Source organism: Dicentrarchus labrax, unplaced genomic scaffold (assembly GCF_905237075.1).
Source record: "Dicentrarchus labrax unplaced genomic scaffold, dlabrax2021, whole genome shotgun sequence".
NCBI lineage: Eukaryota > Metazoa > Chordata > Actinopteri > Moronidae > Dicentrarchus > Dicentrarchus labrax.
Window position 1 is genome coordinate 26,764,458 of NW_026136706.1, and position 22,904 is coordinate 26,787,361.

A 22,904-nucleotide genomic window follows, 5' to 3' on the forward strand; every position below is an offset into this window, starting at 1 on the left:
GATTGGCTGCCTGAGTGTTAAACGCGTCCTGATTGGCTGGCTGTGTGTTACACACCTCCTGATTGGCTGCGCAAGTGTTACACACCTCCTGATTGGCTGGCTGAGTGTGACACCCCTCCTTATTGGCTGGCTGTGTGTTACACGCCTCCTGATTGGCTGCGCAAGTGTTACACACCTCCTGATTGGCTGGCTGATTGTGACACGCCTCCTCATTGGCTGGCTGAGTGTTACATGCCTCCTGATTGGCTGGCTGAGTGTTACACGCCCCCTGATTGGCTGTCTGAGTGTTACACACCTCCTGATTGGCTGGCTGAGTGTTACATGCCCCCTGATTGGCTGTCTGAGTGTGACACGCCTTCTTATTGGGTGCCTGAGTGTAACTCTGAGAATTCAGATATAAAATCAGAGTACGGTCCAGGAGCGCGGTACACTATAACAAATAGAACTGGCTGCAATGTTTTCCAGTTTGGGTGAGAAAGACTAAGAACAAGGCTTTCAAATGAATTATAATTTAGTTTAGGTCTAGGGTCCATTAAAACGCTCAAATCATATATGGCTGCCACTCCACCTCCTCGGCCTGTGCCTCGAGGAATGTGAGTATTAATATGACTGGGGGGGTGGATTCATTTAGGCTAACATACTCCTCGTGGGACAACCAGGTCTCAGTAAGACAAAGTAAATCAATATCATAATCTGATATTAATTCATTCACTAAAACAGCTTTAGAGTACAGTGACCTGATATTTAACAGCCCACATTTCATTCTCTTATTTTGTGCTACTGAGGAATTGGTTTTAATTTTTATTAGATTTTTATGTTGAACTCCTCTTGTTTTTATTTCTTTAAATAATTTAGGTGGTCGGGGGACAGACACAGTCTCTATGGGGTTTTGGGTGGGTGACTGTTCTAAAGAAAGCGCAGAGAAGTGTGTAAGACAGCAGCTCTGCTTCCTGGTCCTAACTCTGGACTGTCAGGTTTTAGAAATAAACTTCGCCATATTTCTAGATAAGAGAGCCACTCCATCCAAAGTGGGATGGATGCCGTCTCTCCTAATCAGACCAGGTTTTCCCCAAAAAGGCTTCCAGTTATCAATGAAGCCCACATCGTTTTCTGGACACCACCTCGACAGCCAGCGGTGGAATGACGACATGCGGCTATACATGTCATCACTGGTCACATTGGGCAGGGGTCCAGAGAAAACTACGGAGTCCGACATTGTCTTAGCATAATTACACACCGACTCCACATTAATCTTAGTGACCTCCGATTGGTGTAAACGGGTGTCATTACCGCCGACGTGGATAACAATCTTACTGTATTTACGTTTATCTTTAGCCAGCAGTTTTAAATATAATTCAATGTCGCCCGCTCTGGCCCCAGGGATACATTTAACTATGGTCGCTGGCTTCGCTAACTTCACGTTTCTGACTATGGAGCTGCCAATAACCAGAGTTGGTTCCTCAGCGGGTGTATCGCTGAGTGGGGAAAATGTATTAGAAACGTGAATGGGTTGGTGGTGACCTGTGGGCTTCGCCGTTTTAGTCTTCCTTCGCTCAGTCACCCAGCCTCCCTGTCTTCCCGGCTGCTCGGGAACTACCGGGGGAACTACAGATCTAACAGAAGCTACCTTCGGTCGGACCGCACCGGCTACTGGGGGCTGGCTAACTATAGCGGCTAAAGATATCTCCGTGGTGCGGTACCGTTCCTCTAGCTCACTAAGCCTCGCCTCCAGCGCAGTAAATAAACTACACTTAATACAGGTACCATTATCATTAAAGGAGGCAGAGGAATAACTGAACATCTGACACACTGAGCAGGACAGAGGAGAGGGAGAGGGAGAAGCCATAGCTAACTGCTAATGCTAATGAAACTAGCGTGTATGAAAAAACTTTGAAAGTAGTGAAAAGTCGCTAAAAGAAGGAGAAACTCCGAGTGCTTAGGTAGAACTAGTCTACGTTTAAATGTTAAGCGGGTAAATAACCGCTGTAACGAGTAAAACAAATTTAGAGTTAGCGTTCACTGACAGAGCTACAGCATCAAACAGTGGACACAGAGCAGGAAGTGAACCGGAAATGAGTCAGTACGCTTACCGTAGCACGTGAGCAGACAAAATATCACTGATATTAGTGTTATTATTATTAGCAGTATTATTTTTGCTACGGTTACTGTCGTTGCTGTTGTCGCTGCTCGTTGTCCCCCATCGTTGCTGTTGTCGTTGTCGTCTCCTTCATGTTCATCATCATCAGTCACTACTATTAGTGTGGTTGTTGCTACTATTGTTGCTGTGCACCTGTCGGTCTGTCTGTCGTTCTCTCTCTCTCTCTCACCCCAACTGGTTGAGGCACACGACCACCCACCTAGAGCCAAAGGATCTGTCCTAGGTTTCTGCCTCTTAAAAGGCAGTTTTTCCTTGCCCCCGTCGCCAAGTGCTTGCTCATGGTAGCACTGTTGGGTCTCTGTAAATGTTATAAGGAGTTCGGTCTAGACCTGCTCTATTTGAAAAGTGTCCTGAGATAACTTCTGTTATGAACTGGTGCTATACAAATAAAATTGAACTGAATTGAATTGAATTCTTCTGCCTCATGTATTTTACATACAGTAGAGAGGCACCCCAGGAAGAGGTTACTAGCACTTTGATGCAAGGGGGTTTCGATCTGATCCTCAGTTGCGTTTGTCAATCAGGGTGATGCTTCTCCTGTGTCTAAATGTACCATATATTCTATATAAATATATATACATATATATATATATGTATATATATATTCTACTTATTCAGGACTGAACTTTCTATTTCAAACGTTATTTGCCCTTTTGTCTCAATGTTACACTGATTGGCTGAATGTAAAAGGTTGACGGATTGTCTGAATGTGAAATCGAGGCTGATTGGCTGATTTTTTAATACTTCCTGTTTGGCTTATTGGTACATGCATTGTGATAGGCTGATTGTTAAACCCATGCTCATTGGCTGTTTCTTACATGCATGCTGATTGGCTTATTGTTACATGCATGCTGATTGGGAGATTGTTACATGCATCTTTTCTTGATTGGCTGATCGTGACATGCATCCTCATTGGCTGATTGTTACATGCATCATAATTTGCATCAGGAAGTGCTGTCCATTATATATACTGTCAATGGTACAGAACCTGGATGTTCAACTATGTAAAACATGTAAACACATCTTTAGATGAAGATTAATGAACATACATTAATCCTCCACAAAAACTGAAAAATAAAAATCTGAATGAAATGAAATCGCATGAATGTCTGAACATTGCAATGCAATGTCTATAGACTTCCTTTTTGGCTTATTGGTACATGCATTGTGATAGGCTGATTGTTACATGCATCTTGATTGGTTGAATGTTAAAGGACTCCTCATTGTCTAATGGTTACATTAATCCTCATTGGCTGAATGTTTAATCCATCTTGATTGGCTTATTGTTACATGCATCCTGATTGGCTGAATGTTTAATCCATCTTGATTGGCTTATTGTTACATGCATCCTGATTGGCTGAATGTTATAAACCCATCCTCATTGGCTGTTTCTTACATGCATGCTGATTGGCTGATTGTTACACGGGGTTTTTATTCCTTTCCTGATTGGCTGATTGTTACATGCGTCCTCACTAGTTGATTTTTATAGGCCCCTGGCTGTTTCTTACATGGCTGGTTGGGTGGCTGGTTCTTACATGCTTCCTTTCCTGATTGGCTGATTGTTACATGCATCCTCACTGGTTGATTGTTACAGGCATCCTAATTTGCTGATTGTTACATGCATGCTGATTGGCTGATTGTTAGATGCTTCCTGTACTGATTGGCTGATTGTTACATGTGTCCATATTGACTGACTATTATATACATCCTCATTAGCTGTTTTTTTACCTGCATCATCATTGGCTGATTGTTACATTCAACCTGATTGGCTGATTGTTACATGTATGCTTGTTGGCTGGTTGTTACATGGTTCCTTTCCTGATTGGCTGATTGTTGCATGCATCCTAATTTGCTGATTGATTGTTACATGCATCCTCACTGGCTGATTGTAACAGGCATCCTCATTGGCTGATTGTTACATTCAATCTGATTGGCTGATCGTTACATGCATCCTCATTGGCTCATTGTTACATGGATCCTAATTTGCTGAATGTTAAACCCATCCTCATTGGCTGTTTCTTACATGCATGCTGATTGGCTTATTGTTACATGCATGCCAATTGGGAGATTGTTACATACTTCCTTTCCTGATAAGCTGATTGTGACATGCATCATAATTTGCATCAGGAAGTGCTGTCCATTATATATACTGTCAATGGTACAGAACCTGGATGTTCAACAATGTAAAACATGAAAACACATCTTAATAAAAGATTAATGAACATACATTAATCCTCCACATAAATTGAAAAACAAAAATCTGAATGAGATGAAATTGCATGAATAATGTCTGAACATCGCAATGCGATGTCTGTAGATAAAATGGCTCTAAGGTAACAAAACACAACTATTCCTATATTAAGTATTTATACACTGTTGAAAATATACGTGTGAATATTATATTATGTCCCATCTGATTCAACTAAATGTTTCACACGAGGCCTTTAAAGAACTGAGAACTGGCAAGGCTGCTGGCCCTTACAATATTCCACTTGAAGCCCTTAAAAAGTAGACATAAATGTATCAACAGACCCATGGAATCCGCTCTGTGGGTGGGTCTGAGGAAGGAAACTTAATGCATAGCCCAGCATTGCTGCAGAGTGCCTGGCTGCGTTGTGCTGAGGTACAAAGGTAGCACTTAACAAGAGGTTAACATGACACTATGTTTTCTGTGTGTCAAATCAAGATTGGACAGAACTTGCCTGAACAGGGTAAAACAGAAAAAAAAAGAGTTTAGGGGGGGCACCTGTCTTAACAAAAATACAAAAAATATATATTTTTTAATCCAATCTGTGTAACTTTTGAAAGGAAAAGTAACACAAATAAAAAGTTAAATTTGTGAGCAATAAATAAACCCTTTTTTAATGTGGGGAGTCAGCTGACACTGTTCTAATCAAAATATTAGTCAGCTTCAGGGGTAAATGCTTTTGTCTGAATGTATGTGGAATCTTCAGATAGCTCTTTGTGAGCTGCTCATTGAGTTAGTTCATTGATAATGAGCTGATTTCAGCAGGGTCTTCAATGCCCCTGGCTGTGCTGAAGAAATTGGCACAGGGACTGGCATCAAGAGCATGTGACAAATGTTCAGATGGCTGTTTTTTTCTTCCATGTCGAAGCAGTGTGTTGTCTGTGGGACAAATGCTCCTGTGTATCCTGGCTGTTGAATGAGCCAGTTCTCCGAGTGAGTTCCCAGTTTTTGAGTCGTACTGCAGAGGTGACAAATTAAAGTTAACTTATAAATGTCAGTATTCAGACTTTATTTTTGAGTGATCTGTTGAGGATCACCAAATATCAGAATTTGGGGATTTTGCAAATTTAATGAACTTGATTGTGGTATGGCAAGCCAACCAGATACCAAACCAGGTAGTAGTGGAGGAAATAGCCTCACTGCACCTAAAAAAAAAGTTAATGTTCTGTACAAATGATGACTGAAAAACTATCACTCAGGGCACCCAGATAGCTCACCTGGTAGAAGTGATGTCCCATGTACCAAGGCTAGGTCCTTGATGTAGCAGCAGCCATGAGTTTCAATACGACCTGTGGCCCTTCTCTATATGTCATCCCCTCTCTCTAATCCTTTCCTGACAACACTAAATACTGTATATCGGCGGCTGCGGCACTGAACAGATGCATCTGGCACACAAGTAGTGTTTACACCGGGAATGTGTCAGCTTTCATGCGCTGCTCAAGTAGGCAGTGTAAACAGTGTAGATTTTCAAAATTTCAGATGTCACAAATCATGCTCTTAGGCCCGTCCACTAAAATCTGATTTTCAATGAGCACAGAGAAACTTTGGACATCCAGCAGATGAATGTGAAAACATCCTTAGTGTCAGGCTCTGCACATGTATTATTCTGCACAGTGCATTGCACAGCTCAAACATCCAACTGTAGGAACAAAAAGGTTACATTGTCCCCCCTAGTAAGTGTCCACTTTCAAACAGCAGGCCCAGTGTGCAACATCCAGGAGGCTCTATTGGCTCTATTAGGGATGTTCTGATCTATTTTTTTTTAATAGATAATACAGGTGCAAAGTGCACACTTCCTAAAATAAATCCAATGTATATGCTTGACAGTTAAATAGCTCTGCAATGCATCAAAAACAGAAGAAGCCCGCATCGAAGCTATTCCTTAATGTTTTTATTTGACACAATAAAATAATTCTCTCCCTGTAATCCGGCTTGTCTTGTCTCTCCCTCCAATGTTTGGTGCTTCAGTGCAGCCTTTGCCTGAGTTACCTGAATGAACTGTCTGTATTCTGCTCAGTGTTTATTTCTGTCATCTCTACATCTTTTGTGTGATTATTGTTCGCAGGGCTTTTGTTGCATTTGCAGTTGCATGTTATAGTACAACACATATAAGATAACATTCTTGTTACCTTAGAATGAGCCTTTTATATCTATATATCTACGTGGGCCGCCTTCCACAGAGTCCGCCATGTTGAACCACCATGTCTCTACAGTTTTTCACAGTCACCATAGTTTTTCCTTTGCAACTACACCACTAGGTGCCACTAGATTCTACACACTAGACCTTTAACAGTTTACTTTGTGTCCCACCAGCCCTGAAACAGACAACACAACACAAACACACAAGCTACCCAGCAGTATATAGTCATTAAAATTAACCTCAACTCAAAAGGCCCCAATCTTCCAAAAAATAGGATGAATAAAAAAAGAATTCTTGTTCTATTTGTGTTCATTCATGAAACTGAGTTATAAATATCAGGGATATATTTATATCAGGCATATTTTCACTCACAAATACTCAACCAGTTTAATTATTTAAGTGAACATTTTCTTCACATAAATAAATAAAATGCTATGATACAGGCATATATGTATTTTTAAAGTAAAAAAAATTAAATCAAGAAGGCCTTGTGTTTTTTAGTTGAGTCAAGAAACACTTTATTGTAATGCATTTCAGCGTGTTGGTTTAGAATCAATCAATATATATATATCAATATATATATATCAATTAATATTTATACATATATGTTGCAAAAGTAAAAACAGGATGAGTCAGTTGATGCTCTTACAAAACTTTGTTAAAATGATGAAACTTCAGTCAAAAATATCATCACCAAATCATATATGTTTAACTGTTACAATGCCAACCCAGTGTCTCTGAGCTTGTGTTCAGCTCCCCTGCAACTTCTTCATGACAAGGCTGCTGGTTGGTGCGTTGGTAAATATTGTCCCCACAAAAACATGTGTCCCCCACAAAGAGTGCTGGATCACTCTGCAGCAGCCCAGGTCCTCAATCTGAAAGCCCAGGTGACGGTACCTGTCATCTGTCTCAAACAGTGTGTTGTTGGTGTATGAGCCAAAAAACTGGGGATCAACACACACATTTATCGTAGTTAAATAGCTAATTACATCCATCACAAGAAAAACAGCAGTGGTTTTAAACACAACTAAAGTTACAAAATTCTTACAAAAAAATTACATTTTCAAAGCAGCTTTAAATTTATCAGTGTAAACACAATTTAAAAAACAAATACAACTTAAAACATATGTTATACCTCCTTTCTAGTCTTCCAGCTACAAGTTGGTTTTTTTCTGGCTACCTGCTTTAGCCCACAACAAAGTCAAAACCGCCTGCTCCTGCAAGATTTGCATTTCCCAATTCCAATGCAACCCTCTACCACCAACCTTCTGATTAGTGGACGATGACCACTCTACCTACACAGCCACCGCAGTACTTGCTGCAGCATCACTGTGTTCAAGTCCGACCTGTGGCCGGAGACAGCCCAAGACCATGTCCCCATTGCTTTTACAGTGCAACTTCACCTAGTCAAATAATCTGGCTTGCTCTACCGGAGACTTAGAAGTACTGCATGATTTTTCCACACACTGTGAAACCCTATACTACCCCTGTAGTGTACGTAGAGGTGGGCGATATGTATCGTTTGCGATAATATCGTCATTGTTGTTTTGACGATGTGCAAATTTCCATTATCGAGTATTTAAATTACTTCATAAAAATATTGAAACGCACGCGGAAACTCCTCACATCCACTTAATACACGGTGCAGCAACGCTCTCTACAGCATGGCAGGATTCAGTCACACGACTAGTGGGCCTACGTGATCACATGACGTGATCACATGACCTCTCGCTAGCATCCTCCTTGCAACAGTTTAGCAACGCGTGATGATGGTAGAGAGAACATGCAATCCAGTCCCTGAAGCTACCGGTACTTCAGATGATTTAGTGCCGAGACGTGGGTCTACCTCTCTGGCATGGAAATGGTTTGGTTTCGAAAATACTTTTTTAGCGCAGCACTCAGAGCGCTTCAAGTTGAAATCTGTTCAACTTTTAACACCGCTAGGCGCTCGGAAAATGAGTTTTTGAGCGCTCTCATCACTAAAAATGCGTTTGGTGGACACAAGCCCTAACTCAGACAATTCCAAATCACATTTTAAAGGATATTGACTGATTATGGTTATCGCCAAAATCCCAAAAAATAACGAGATATTATTTTTTGCCCATATTGCCCACCCCTAAGTGTATGACAGCACAATAGTACCAAGCTACTAAGATACTAGCGAGGACTAACTCTCCAGCTCCCTTCCCTTCTCATTACTAACTCCACAACACTGTTAAGGACAATTAATGTTTAAATTATGAGCTATGTTTTCCTTGTTTGTGTCCTTTAGTTCCACTGGTCAGTCTGTCACTGTCTCTGATCTTTACCATGGAAACATAACTCTTAGCTCGGAGTTAGCCGATTTATTTTTGGTAACGTTAAGTAGTTTGTGAAGCCCCTGGAGTCAATAAGCATCTCTTCACATCTTTCCTAGGACTTTGGATGCATTCATACCACCCCGACATTAAGGTGGATCTGGGGGATCTTTAGACTCATAATCTGTTTTGTCCCAGCAAGGAAGTTCTTCCTTGTCGCCAAGTGCTTGCTCAAGGTGGGAACTGTTGGTTCTCGACCTGCTCTATTTGAAAAGTGTCCTGAGATAACTTCTGTTATGAATTGGGATTTCCCCTGATTAACTAAATCAGGGGTTTGTTTCAAAAAAGACTTTGCAGGCTGCTAAAATAAAATGTTTTATTCAAAATATTGTGTGTTATTCTCCATATCCTAGAGAGGTCCCTTCAATTAAAAAATCAATGCCCACAATATTTTATTTGTTAAGGGACGCCCAAAATTTTGCATACAACTGTTACCCTAAGAATACTCAATGACTGTAGTATCTTACCGCAAGGCCTGAGGACGGATCAATAAAGTCAGCCCAGAATCCTTCTCTCTGCAGGGAGTAGCAGATCTCCTTCGCGCCATCAACAAACTGCACAGAGTAAGGGAGAGGGAGAGATGAGTTGCTGACTCTTGTTTGTCCGTGCACTTTATGTACTCTTCCAGCTGTTACAAGTCATAAATGTGTTTCTCACAGTTTAGGAAAATGGACATGTGGTGTGAGAACCTGTGTGAAGTTTTAATTGGTGGAGTCTCAATGTCAATGCATGAGTTGAGAGTCCTGCGGCTAACGCTAGTAAAAATGCTAAGCTAATATGAAAAAAGGCCAGTTATCTCCAATAACAACTTAATTTTCTTTGTACATGGAGAGTTCAACTTTAGCATTGGCTGCAGGCATGGAAGTGTTAGCTGTGACTGTACTGTTTTCGTGAACTTGGACTCAATGGTCCTTGTAGTCCAAGACTGAAGCCGATTTTATATTATACCAGCTATATCAGATATTTTAACAAACTCCAGACAGCAGCTCACCTTGTCAAGCATCTTTTCTCTCTCCTGTTCCACATCAGCAGACCATGACATCATATCATTCTGGGTCTTTTGGGTAACTGTGACCACCGTCATACCAGAAGATGGAGCCTCAGGAAACATGCACTGAAAATCTGTTCATCACATTATAATAAGACGTACACAGTACAGAAAAGACGGACAGAAACACAGCTTGTCATTTGCAATATGAGCAACTTAGGCGACACTTCACTGATACAGTAATACATTTGCAAAACTTGTTAACTAGGGAACCACATGAAAAAAAAAAGCTTTGCGTAGCCTGTAGAGTTTCTTAGAACTAGTCACAATAAAGAAAATGGAAATAGGTGTTATAGATAAGTCTTTGAGGAGTGTAAGATAAGTGGTGTACCTTTTTTTAGTAGTTCAGGGCAGGACTGTATGGCACACTCCACAGTGGAGTTGTCAAAGTAGTGTTCAGCTGTATTGACATTCTGAGAGGAGGCTGCAGCTTTCTCCTGGCGCGTGCGTGCGCGCGCGCACACGCACACACACACACACACACACACACACACACACAGACACAGACACAGACACAGACACAGACACACACAGACACAAGCAAGCAATCCTGTTAGCATATGGCAGCATAGTTTCACCTACAGCCCAATCCATATATTGGTTGGCCAATATTAGCATATTGCAGACAAAACTTTTTTCTAGTATATAATGCAGAAAAACAGCTTGGTGTCACTTTCATCCAGCAACGTGCACTGTGATTACAATACTGTATATATATATACACACTTAGTTCCTGTTGCCAGTAATGGGCGGTATCACTATATCTAAATATTGTCATGTAGACGTGTTCAGGGCGGGACTCCAATCAAACGTGAAGTTTCACTGAGATTGGACCATGTACACTGAAGTTATGAGGACGTGTTTAGGGTGGGACTGTTAGAGAATATGTGAAGTTTAGTGGAGATTTGACATTGTACACTGAAGTTATAGCAAATTCATGTGTTCTGGGGGTACATAAAAAAAAAAAAACCCTTTAACAAAAACTCACCACAATCATGAAATATCATCAACCATATGTTTTGCATTTTCTGACAAAATTTCAGGTGGCTCTGATCAACCTGCTAGGAGTAGAACATGATAATTAAGTATAAAAAATGACATTTCCCTTCACCACTCTGTGCGCTATCACTATTACTGAATATTATCACATAAACGTGTTCAGGGCGGGACTCTTATCAAACATATGCATTATGGTGCAGATCAGACAAAAGACACTGAAGTTATGACAACTTCCTGTTTCATGGTGAAACGTCAAAAGCTGGCGCCATGCCACGGACGCGCCCTCTGACGAAAAGTTGCAAATAGCACAACTTTTGCGTCTAAATGTCTTTAGATGGCTGTGTCCAAATGTGAAGTCGAGCTGATCAATTCCCTAGTTGGAGTTTGTTCAAATACAATGTGTTCAAATCGCCAGAAATGACCGCTAAATACAAAATGGCCGACGTCCTGTTGGCTTTGGGATATGGCTCCCGGCGGATTTTTTGTCCGTCAGGATAAGATCTACGCGTGTACCGATTCTTATTCATATCAGTGAAAGGGGGGATTCCATATTACTGCCCTTAAATAAAGTAATTGTTGCCATATGGCAAAACCATGCAATAGAGGGATTGAATGCCCTCAGACCTTCACCAAGAAGGCATCTCTCTGAGGAGTGATTCTGGAAAATGTTCCAGTTCCTGGCAGTGGTCATTGGGAAGCTGCCCCACTCAGCCCACTCTTTGCTATGTTGCAACAGTATTACACTTACCAAATGGTAAATGGTAAATGGACCTGTACTTGTATAGTGCCTTCACACAGTGATGGCAAAGTCCATCGAGCAGAAACTTTCATACACATTCACACACAGCACGGGATCGGGAGCAATTTGGGGTTCAGTATCTTGCTCAAGTATACTTTGACATGTGGCACTCCGCTGGGGATCGAACCCACAACCTTCCGATTTAGGAACGACCCGCTCTGCCTCTGAGCCACAGCCGCCCCTCACAAGAGAATCCTCTGAAACTTTTGTCCCGTTTGACACCGTGAATATCTAGTACTAATCACCTGCACCCTCCCTCGTCCTGCTTACTGAGTCTGTGACTGTACAAATGTATTAAAAAAAAATTTAAAAAAAACCAACAGGTATACATTTATTTTCCCAAGTTAAGCCATAGTTATTATCTCCATATAAATAGCGGAACTGATGATATGTCACAAAAGAGGGCAGTCCTGAGCTGAAGAATTCACATGAGGTAAAAGTTCAGTCAATTGCTTCTGCTGCACCCGGGTGGAAAAAGATGGCAACTTACAGTTAATTAGTTACAAGCCAGAAAACGTGCTCGAGTGTGAAACAAAAGAGGAGGAAAAAAGAAAACTAAAACTACAGGGTGTGCATCAATGTAAAGGAGACTCCTCCTAAGCCTTTTTTGAGTTAAAGGGACATTTAAGAAAAACCTGAATAACCAGATAGTGACCCTCATAACTGGCAACTTTCAGCCGAACAAAGTTGCCAGTTAACATATTCAGCTGAAAGTTGCTAGTTACCAGGGTCACTCCTTAAACTGAAACACTGGCAAGCCGCAGGTCGCAAATGCCATAGCTGTGGCAAATTGGGATAGCCGTCTTTTGTTTCAAGTCAGTTTTTTCAGAGTGACTGGTGCAGAGATGTAACTTTCTGCTCTGGGGTAATGTAATGCTGTGTTGTGAAGCAGCACTTGCATTTCAGACAGTACGTCTGCTGTGTTGAGTCTCCTCAGCTTTCCAAGTCACCTTCTCAACGTCAAAAACAAATACTGAACATGACGTGTTGATGTGACGTAACATATGGTTGTGGCAGTGGCTTGCCATCCTGTGTAGCTGGCTTCTCAATAGAGTGATAGTTAATTATTGCGGTTACTGCAACAGCCTTAGTAAACATAATTTGATATAACAGGACAGAATTCTGGGGCAAAAGTGATCCACTGTCAAAAAATGTTGAAAACATCAGATTTCCACACAGTCAGAAGAAGTCGCAGTGTGCCTCCTGCTTATAGTTGAGTTGTAAAATTTCAGGGCACCATGGTCTCTCCTGCCAGGCTGCTGATAACACTGTCAGCTGAAGACTCAATCACAGTGGAAGGCAGTCGAGGAGGTTGTACCATGTCAAAAATGATCCAAAAATGGTTTAGATTACTTGACTGACAGTCAGCACCACAGCAGAGACTGTCGGAGCAGCCACTTCCCCCCTAGCTGGTGTTAAACTGCTACGTTAGCTATCACTTTTCCACTCCATCACAGTCAGTTTTGTGGTTTGTGGTTATTTTGAGACTCAGTTTGAAAAATGTACAAACTGCAATGCTGTCCCTCTGTGTACAATAAGACAGCTAAAAAACAAGCATGCAGATATTTGACTGACAAAATACGAGTCGACTCTTGGTCTTCTCAAGTGAAGATTTGCATCATTGACTTTCGAGGACAGCCCTAAGCTTGATACACTTCTGTTTTGTGATTCTCAAAAACACTGTATTGATTCTTATTTAATAGTTTCCATTTGTGGCAGTGGTTCTTTTAACATACTACACTAACTTCAGTGTTCCCGAAAATAAGAATTGTTAGGCTTTTATGGCTTTTATGAATAACATTGATTTAGAACAGTGTTTAAACTGTTAACTGTATGGACCCATATCTGAGGAGCTGTGGAGATATGTTTTAAAAAACAAACAAACTAAACAAACAGAAATTATCTTTTTTCTCTACCAAAATCTGCTGTATAAAATACAGTATTATAGTGTGATTATATTCTTAATCTTCTTATTATTATTATGATTATTATATATTATTATAGTATTATATTAATTTTTCCCATTCTATAACAGTATTACACTTACAAAGTACTCTCCAATGAACTGGGTCAGTATGAACTCATGTCTGTCACTGCTGGACGGGGCCGACAGCACATCAGGAACCATCTTGTGTGCCTGGTTCCTCTTCTGCTCTGCTAGTCCTTCCAGGTGGCAGTCAAAACCCACATTACCAGGCAGCTGGAAGCGTTGGTCCTGAGGTCCAAAAGGCCCCATGTTCTCATCAGGCCACACTGTCCGCAGTCCTTAATGACATGAAAAACACACGATGCATGAGAATGCAGATTCTGACAGTCTTGGTCTACACCAAAATCACCAGAAAGGAAGGATGGTGGATTGTGATACTGGCAAAGCTACAATAGGTAATTTTTAGAAAAATAAGTTTTTGTAATATTTGCTGAAACTTTGGGTATATCCTGACAGTAGTAAATGAGACAAATAATCTGTGAAAAAAGCAGAGAAAGAAAGAAAATTGGGTTGGTGGCTTTAAGATAAATAATTGTTAAGTCTTACTCCTAGCACTCGTATTTGACAGCCTGGGAATGAGACTCAACAATCAGCTATCTTTCTTGCCTACAATTGATTGTTCAGGTCCAATGGATTCTTGCAAATACCATTATGAGCAACAGGAGGACCCTGATGTTTTATCTGTTTCATGTATTACTGTCAGGATATAGCGAAAGTTACAGCAAATAAGACACAAAGTTATGTTATGTTAGTTACTTACTGCAGATTTAAACAGCAGCGGGCACTATCTACTTTTGATTTTGTTTCTTCAATGTCCTACGCCAGCCAAGTCAGTAAATTCTAGAAAAATTCTAGAAAAAAAAACAAGAAAAACCCTAGTAATCACAGCCTTCAGTATATGCATGATGACGCTGCAATGTTCTATATTCTATGTGCTTCTCACTTTACAATTCATCATCAACTAATTCATGTTAAAATGTAAAACAAAAAGAATTAAAGCTGCAAGCAGCGATGAACGGGATCTCGCAACCGGCGCGCGCCGGGGTGTGCTGCGGCCGCATCACGTGCAACAAGGGCGGACCACAACATGAAAATGTCACATAAATCAGCTCAAAATTGCCACGCAGCACTTCCTTCCTGTTGCCACTAGGTGGCGCTATCACTATGTGTTCAGGGCTGCGTTGCCATGGCAACATGGTTACATGCAAATTCTTAAGATTCATAATATGTGATCCTTGTCCTCCTAAGGAACTTCTCACATAATTTCAGCTGGATCTGGTCAATATGCTTGAAGATATGAATAAAAGTACAAAAAATACACTTCCTTTCACCACTAGGTGGCGCTCTCACTATTACTGAATATTATCACATAGAAGTGTTCAAGGTGGGACTCTTATCAGACATGTGAAGATTCGTTGAGATTGGATCATGTACGCTGAAGTTATGAGGACGTGTTCAGGTTGGGACAGTAAACTGAAGATGAGTACTATCTGTTTGATGGCCAATCGGTGGAATTCGACACGTCATCACGGGCACACGGTTAAACATACAGTCATAAATAGCACAACTTTTGATAACCAATGTGTGTAGATTGAAGTGATCGAATTTGAAGTCAATCTGCTAAAATCTGTAGGAGGAGTTAGTTAAAACAGAAGCCCTTAAATGCCGGAAATAGCATCACAGTTTGACATTCGATTCAACCTGGCCAAATTTGAGGGAACGCCACGGACACGCCCTTTAACATACATGCACAAATAGCACAACTTTTAATCAGCACCATTTTTTTACTGTACTGACTAATTTTGAAGCAGATCTGATAAATTCTCTAGGGAGTTCTTTCAAATACAACGCAAAAACAAAATGCTGAAAATCATTGCAAAATGCCAGAAATGGCATCACAGTTTGACATTTGAGTAAACCTGGCCAACTTTGAGGGCACGCCACGGACAGGCCCTTTAATGTACATGCACAAATAGCACAACTTTTAATCAGCACCATTGTTTGACTGTACTGACCAATTTTGAAGCAGATCCGATAAATTCCCTAGGAGTTCGTTCGTTCAAATACAACGCGAAAAAATCACCAAAAATGCGCACGGAATTCACTATGGCCAACTTTGAGGGCACGGCACGGACACGCCCTTTAATGTACATGCACAAATAGCACAACTTTTAATCAGAACCATTTTTTGACTGTACTGACCAATTTTGAAGTAGATCCGATAAATTCCCTAGGAGGAGTTCGTTCAAATACAACGCGAAAAGTTCGCCGTAAGTGAAAATCAAAATCAAAATGGCCGACTTCCTGTGGGGTTTCGGGTATGGGTCCAAGAGGCTTTCTTGTATGTCCTGGCATGTTACACGTGCCTACCGAGTTTCGTACGTATCGGTGAAACGTGGCGCCGGGGCTGCTGTTTTTTTATCCTGTAGGGGGCACTCCAAACACGACAAACACGATTTTTGGTATGTGAGCTTCAGGCACCAGTCTACACGTGTCCTGTGAATTTCATATTCATAACTATTATGGTCTCCGCACAGTGATTTATCATGCCAAAAGAGCGCCACCTAGTGGCGTATTTTTATTGTCCTTTAAGTGAGCCTCAGGGAGCCCCCTCAGGGAAAAATCCACAGGAAGTGTTAATTTTATAACGTGCTTATTTTTTTTTATATAAGTTCTTTGAATTACTTTTTTATTAGGACGGTCCCCACATGCTACGTGAAAAATTTTGTGCGGATCGGACAAAGCACATGTCAGGAACACAGAAAAGTAGTTTATGGACATTTCGCACTCTAGAAAAAAAAAATTGGGTGGGGCTTACATGGGGAGATTCAGCTCTATTCACTGAACGCATGGATACAAGGTTTTTGAATGTGCGACAAATTATGCAGAAGTTATTAGCCTAAACACATTTTTTATGATAGTAGCGCGACATAGTGGCCAACCCGAAAGCGACACATAGAATATCAAATTTTTCACCAGGCTTGACCACTTTGCCAAATAAAATTGAGTTTTCGTGTATGTTCAGGGGGGCAAAATCGCAGTCAAAGGCGCTAAAATTAATAAGAAGAAACACAGCAAATACAATAGGGACCTCCAGTGGTCGCTTGCTCGGTCCCTAATAATTCCTTGGGTTACAATAGGGTCTTGCACTTGTCAGTGCTCTATCCCTAATAATAGGGAAGAAGAAACATAGCAAATACAATAGGGACCTCCAGCTGTCGCTGGCTCGGTCCCTAATTGTGACATACCCATGTCAGAATGAGTGACGGCTACATGGGGCTCATCAGAGCCCGAGGATCCAGCAGCAGAAAAGGCTCTGGCTCCAGCCACACGATGCACCAACACATGAAGCCCTGGGAGGTAACTGACCAGCCTGGCTCTACTGCACAGCACCTGAAAACACACACACAGACAAAATCAATGTTAGCCTCTCTCACAAACAACTCAACCACAGTGTTTACTAATGGTGTGTAGCACATTAACACCTTCATCCCGAGAAGTCTGAACCATGAGTAAATTATAGAAACACCTGCCGGTATACTGCATGTGCAAAAGTTTTAACAAAAACTGAATTTTAGAAACTTTATGACGAGAGGATTGTTGGTTTAGACTGTATTTTAGCTAGGTGTACCTCCTAAACTGTCAACTGTTGAGAGTCAACTTAACTGAGAGTTAAAATTATAATCAGAAGGTTGGCGGTTCGATCCCTGGCTAGCAAGATACTGAACCCCAAATTGCTCCCGATGCTGTGTATGAACGCCCTTAGTTTCTGTTTTTGATAAGCACTTATAGATTATAAATAATATCTCTATATATTCTTATTATTATTTATTGGGCTAGGCTGCAATATAAAATATACACCTCGATACACATTTTCTCAAAAATAACATGCTGTAAATTCTCAAATAGTACAAATATGATCTTTTAGAACATGATACATTACTGTAGATTAAACTTCCAAGCAGTATTATGGGTTCTCTGATCAGGGTTTTTGGGGCCAATCACGGCTCACTGGAAGCACCAATGGCCAGTACCTATACCAATTAATGGGTCTATTTGAAACTTGTGGCGGGGAGGGGGTATATTTCAGTCATTTTTTTATTTCACCATTTTGAATTCAACATAATTTGAAGCCCCTGCCCCCGGCTTGCCCCGTCTGCTTCCTCTCTGTGTATAACATGCATTTTTTGCCAACCTGGGGAGAGCCGGAGAAACTTAACTTAACATTAGGGGAATACCCCTACCTTCCCAGAGAAAGAAACTGGTGATGCAAGGCCCTTCGCACTAATATTTCCATGCACTCGCGCTCCCTTCTGGCACACGCGCACCTGTTCGCAGTTCACTGAATCTCTGGTACCTAACTCCCCCCCCCAAACATTTTCTCATCGAATCTACACGATTCACGTAGGTGACCTATTTTGGTTTCAAAACGGCGAATTTCGCTGAAAGGGGAGTGATTTTCATGTATGCTTGTTTGTTTATATCACGTAGCAAAATGCAATAGCCAGGTTTCAACCAGTAGAGAGTGACTGCTATGCCTATTTATTGCACAATATATAGAATTTAAATACTAATACTAAAATGTAATATTAAATAGTAAAATGTCAAGATTTGGACTGGTGTCTATCAATAACACTACCAAAAACCCATATACACAGATTTATAGCTGAAACAGGGGGTTTAGGGGTTCATTGTTATTGAAAATTGACAATACATGTTGCATTTGGAAAAAAACAGAAAACACAACCATTATATTAATTTAATAAATTATTATATTAAGCATTATAATGAAGTACTATAGTTCTGAAGAGATGCCCTGGGCTACAAATGTTTTTCTCCAGATGTAAGAATGTTTGTTTGGTACAGAGCCCAACCAATATCACAGCATCATGACTTTTTTTTTTTTTTTACCCTGATGTGCAGCCCTAGCTGCAAGAAGAAAAGATGACAATGGAAACTGTTTCAAGGGGACACAAAAGAAATGAACGCTGCTTGGACAACTTACATTTTAGTTAATTTTCCACCACTTACTTAACTTCACGAGTTACAACCCATGGCAACAACACGCGTCTTCATTACTTTTTAGTGTCCCCTGGCTTCCGTTGTCTGTGCAACTTGTATTTAATTATTTGCTTATGTTTTGCAGTGTGTTGAGCTCTCAGGGACACCGTATACTCTCACAAATTACTGCACACACTCTTGACTTACAATGGCCATCCTGGTGTCCCTCTGTTTACCGTGTGTAGTGTCCAGTTATGTTTCTGTAAATGATGAAGCAGTCAGGAATTTATCTATTCTGACACGATTAAAGCCTAAAACCTAGAGAAAGAAAGAACAAGAAAACATGGACATTTTAAGGGAATTATCAATCAGATTGTGAAACCTCCGTTCCCAATATAAATAAATACACTACACAAATTTGAACAAGTAACGTAGCTCCAGCTAACTATTACTGTATGCTAACAAATGAGCAAGAACACAAACTTACCTGGCGTCAACTTTACAAAGTTCAAACTACTTATAAATGGCAGCGTTAATTAATTAGTGTTTCGATTTCTATCTGATGCGTTGTGGGAGATTTGTCATTACTCATACGGACGTTTATAAGGACCGAGGTCTTTCAAAGCTAGGGTTAACATAAAACTAACACTGTTCCATACCAGAGCCCGTCTACGGCTTCACCTTGAATTTGCGCATGCGCTGTTATGACGGAGGCTCGTCTCTTTTGGCGGTTGGCAAACAATTCTAATATGCATTACCGCCACCCATCGGTCTGGAGTGTGCATTTTTTATTTTTTATTTTTTTGTTTCAAATGTTACATTAAACTGTGGAAGACATTAAGTATTTCAATATATCACATTGAAAAATTATAATTTAAACAACTTCGATTAATGTATGAACCAACATTAAACATAATAAGATAGCATGGAATGGCGCCGGCGACAACGGCAGCCTGTCATGGCAGCTCCTTTTCATTGTTGTAGTTTTAGTGTGTTTTCAGTGTGTTTTTGCTATTTTGAACTCTTTTCTTACTTTCTTACTCTCTTACTACTTTGTTCATGTCGCCTAAATACTTTTTTGGCGTTTTTGAGCACTTTTTATTTTTTGTTTACGCTGGTCTCCATGGCAACGGGGAGTCGCATTGTTTTCACCCGCGACCAGATGATCGCCCTGAGGCCCCCTAGCATCCTGACCGGAGAGAGACCCTCCATACCGGAGGAGCTGAGGAGACGGTGAGGCTGCAGAGCGGGGGTTAAACGGAGGATGAAGAAGAGGAGCTTTAAACTCTACATCCCTGCAATCATCGAGCAGATACCGGACTCCATCATCACCATTCCCGGCTTCCAGACGGTTCGAGCCGTCAGGGACACCACCGCGACCGGCATGAAGAAAGGAGGGGGACTGTCCGTGCTCATAAACAACATGTGGTGTAACGCCGGGCACGTCTGTGTGAAAGAGCGTCTGCAGCCCGGACATCAAGCTCGTCGCCATCGGACTTCGTCCGTGTTATCTGCCACGGGAACTTTCCAGTGTTGTCGCCATCACTGTCTATATTCCTCACAGTGGTCTTCATCATCATCATCATCATCACGGTTTACATTTATGATGTCTTATTTATTCTCCTGTACAGCACTTTGGTCAACTTTGGTTGTTTTTAAAGTGCTTAACAAATAAAGTTGGATTGGATTAGATTGGATAATAAAAAAAGAACATAATAAAAAATAATACAAATAAAACATACGATTGCAAAAAAAAAAAGCAATACAGACACCATCACATTGTATGTGGGAGATAAATATATAGTACTTCTTAATTTTTGTTACAAAGTATTTTCACAATTATTTGCGAGGTCTTAATAGCTTACTTGTTTGTTAATATTTTAGAAACAGAGTCAAGGATATATTGTAGTTCAACACAGAATACAGGGATATAAGGTGCTGTTTGAAGCATTCTAGTTTTATCGATGTGATATTTGCCAACTCGACACATGTTTGAGAGCATTGAGAGCTGTGAGTCAGTATTACAATTCAGAAACAAGACCATGTCTTCTAATATTGGTGTCAATCTATTAAATCTTACATAAATCAACAGAGCAACTTTAAAGGGACATTGTGTAGTGTTTTAAGTATTTTATTAGCTAAAATCAATGTCATTCATAAATGTGTCCTCATTGGTGTAAAATTACCTCTGCCAATGATCTGACTTATCCTCGTAAGCGAAGAATTTCTTATCTGTATATACATTGGACGGGCAAGTCCATGGAGGCTTCCATGTCGTTCCGCCATTTTGAAAAACTATAATCGCCGAGAGGGACATAAAGCACTAGCCTACCTGTCTAGCTAATCCACAACGCATTTTTGTTCCGAGCCAGCGTCACGTGACTGAAACCAGCTATAACGGAGAAGGAGATCAGTGAGAGGCGCTTGTCACTGCCCCGGCACATTTGAAAGTCTGCACTGCACTTTAGTTAATAATGGAGGATCATACTTATGCCGAGCCACAGGAGAAGGAATCCTCGTCGCCAAAAAAGAGAAAAAGGGAATTAAAAAGGGAATTAAAAAGGCAACGTAACCGGCGAATTAAAAAAACGAGGGTAAACATCGGGGTAGCTTTTTCCAGATGGAAAGAGCTAATGAAGGAGAAAGACTTTCAAAGGGACGCTGAAGTTGCCTGCTTTCTCCTCGACAGGTAGGCTTCTTGGTACATAATGGCTACCGTAGTTGCAATACGCATTTGAAAACGCGAGGCATTAGAGAGCACTATTCGTTTGAATGCAAAATACAATTTCACCGCTAGATGGGAGAAATTCCTACACAATGTCCCTTTAACCCATAACTCTTCAGAATAAGCATGTTCAAAGAATAATTCAGAAATGGATTCAATTTCTGTTTCACAGAAAGAACATGTCGGAGAAATATCTGTTTTAAATGTATTCAATAAGTGAGGTATTTATGTAATAACTTTGTGTGAACTTATTTTATTTTATTGTGACCAACTTTTCTCTGCTAAGAGTTCTGTAAAGTTTCGTTTCCATAAAAGGGTCTATCTGGGAGAAATATTGTGATCTGAGGTCAATATTTTTATGATATGGAGTTCATTACACATACGATCAGCAAGGTCCTTTGCACCAATAAAGAGCTTGGGAAGTAGATGTTAATCATTATTCTGGATAGTAGTCATCTTATATGCCTCTAATAATATTCAAGGATTCAAGGTTATTTTATTGTCATTTACAAATGCAGGGTTGCATAATGAAATTCAGATGAAGTTCCTGTCATGCTACATGTAAAAACATGCTCGCTTGCACCTACAATCTGTGCTGAGCAATATTATGCTGTGGTCATTACTGGTGTCATTATTAACAAAAGTTTTCTTTGAGTTACATTTGAGTCTTCAATGCACCAGGGGGATGTTTAAAGCAACCTGCTCTTAATCAGATTGGCAAGAATGTAAATGGACCTGTACTTGTATAGCGCCTTTTCTAGTCTTCCAACCACTCAAAGTGCTTTTACATTACGTGCCACATTCACCCTTTCACACACATTCACTCAGCGATGGCAAAGGCCATCGAACGGAAACTAACGCATTCATACACATTCTTGAATTTCCCTCGGGATAAATAAAGTATCTATCTATCTATCTAGCTCATCTATCTATCTACACACTGATGCACGGCATCAGGAGCAATTTGGTGTTCAGTATCTTGCTCAAGGATACTTCAACATCCTTGATGAAAACATCAACCAACAACCTTCCAATTAGTGGACGACCCGCTCTTCCTCTGAGCCACAGCTGCCCCAATGTGTAGCCCAGATCTTCATCACTCTAGTAACTAACATGGTAAAAAGTACATTATATCTATAACATACTCATCATTTTCTGATATCATAGTGTGAGATAACCCTAGATAAATACCCCCTCAAAAACATTCACATATGCTATCTGAGCGTCTTTTCACTGGTTGTGCAATAAATGGAAAATACAGATAAATGTACGTGATACAAAGTAGCTGGCCTGCAGTAATGTGTTGACCTAATCAAAGTAGGTAGCAAGCTATAGTGTGCAGGAAATGTTTATGTGTTGCTTGGCCACAGCACAGTCCCATTCCAAATGCGTAATCTAATAAATTATTAGAAAAATAAAAAATATATATTTTTTCCAAAGTA

General features: G+C 40.6%; 1 protein-coding gene across 3 annotated transcripts; it reads right to left on the reverse strand.

Moving 5' to 3' along the window:
- Positions 1 to 7,034: 7,034 nt before the first annotated feature.
- Positions 7,035 to 21,539, reverse strand: mmadhcb (metabolism of cobalamin associated Db). 3 transcript variants are annotated; one of them, XM_051403381.1, is made up of 8 exons: positions 21,226 to 21,539; positions 18,945 to 19,055; positions 16,985 to 17,129; positions 13,797 to 14,014; positions 10,283 to 10,388; positions 9,895 to 10,025; positions 9,371 to 9,457; positions 7,035 to 7,490 (listed from the first exon to the last, which is right to left on the reverse strand). In XM_051403381.1, exons 2-8 carry the CDS (start codon positions 18,951 to 18,953, stop codon positions 7,296 to 7,298), a joined length of 891 nt encoding a protein of 296 aa, XP_051259341.1. In that variant the 5' UTR covers positions 18,954 to 19,055; positions 21,226 to 21,539; the 3' UTR covers positions 7,035 to 7,295. The 3 variants fall into 3 exon arrangements, with proteins under 3 accessions (XP_051259341.1, XP_051259342.1, XP_051259340.1); XM_051403382.1 differs by lacking the exon at positions 21,226 to 21,539 and adding an exon at positions 19,225 to 19,446 and having other exon boundaries at positions 18,945 to 18,997; XM_051403380.1 differs by lacking the exon at positions 21,226 to 21,539 and adding an exon at positions 19,225 to 19,444.
- Between the last annotated feature and the right edge of the window lie 1,365 nt (positions 21,540 to 22,904).

Bases quoted from the DNA above. Each gene is read 5' to 3' on its own strand.
- mmadhcb (XM_051403381.1), bottom strand. The intron at 9,458-9,894 runs GTGAGCTGCTGT...TACTCTGTGCAG, and splicing joins GAGAAAAGATGCTTGACAAG to TTTGTTGATGGCGCGAAGGA. The intron at 7,491-9,370 runs GTAAGATACTAC...GTTGATCCCCAG, and splicing joins ATCCGTCCTCAGGCCTTGCG to TTTTTTGGCTCATACACCAA.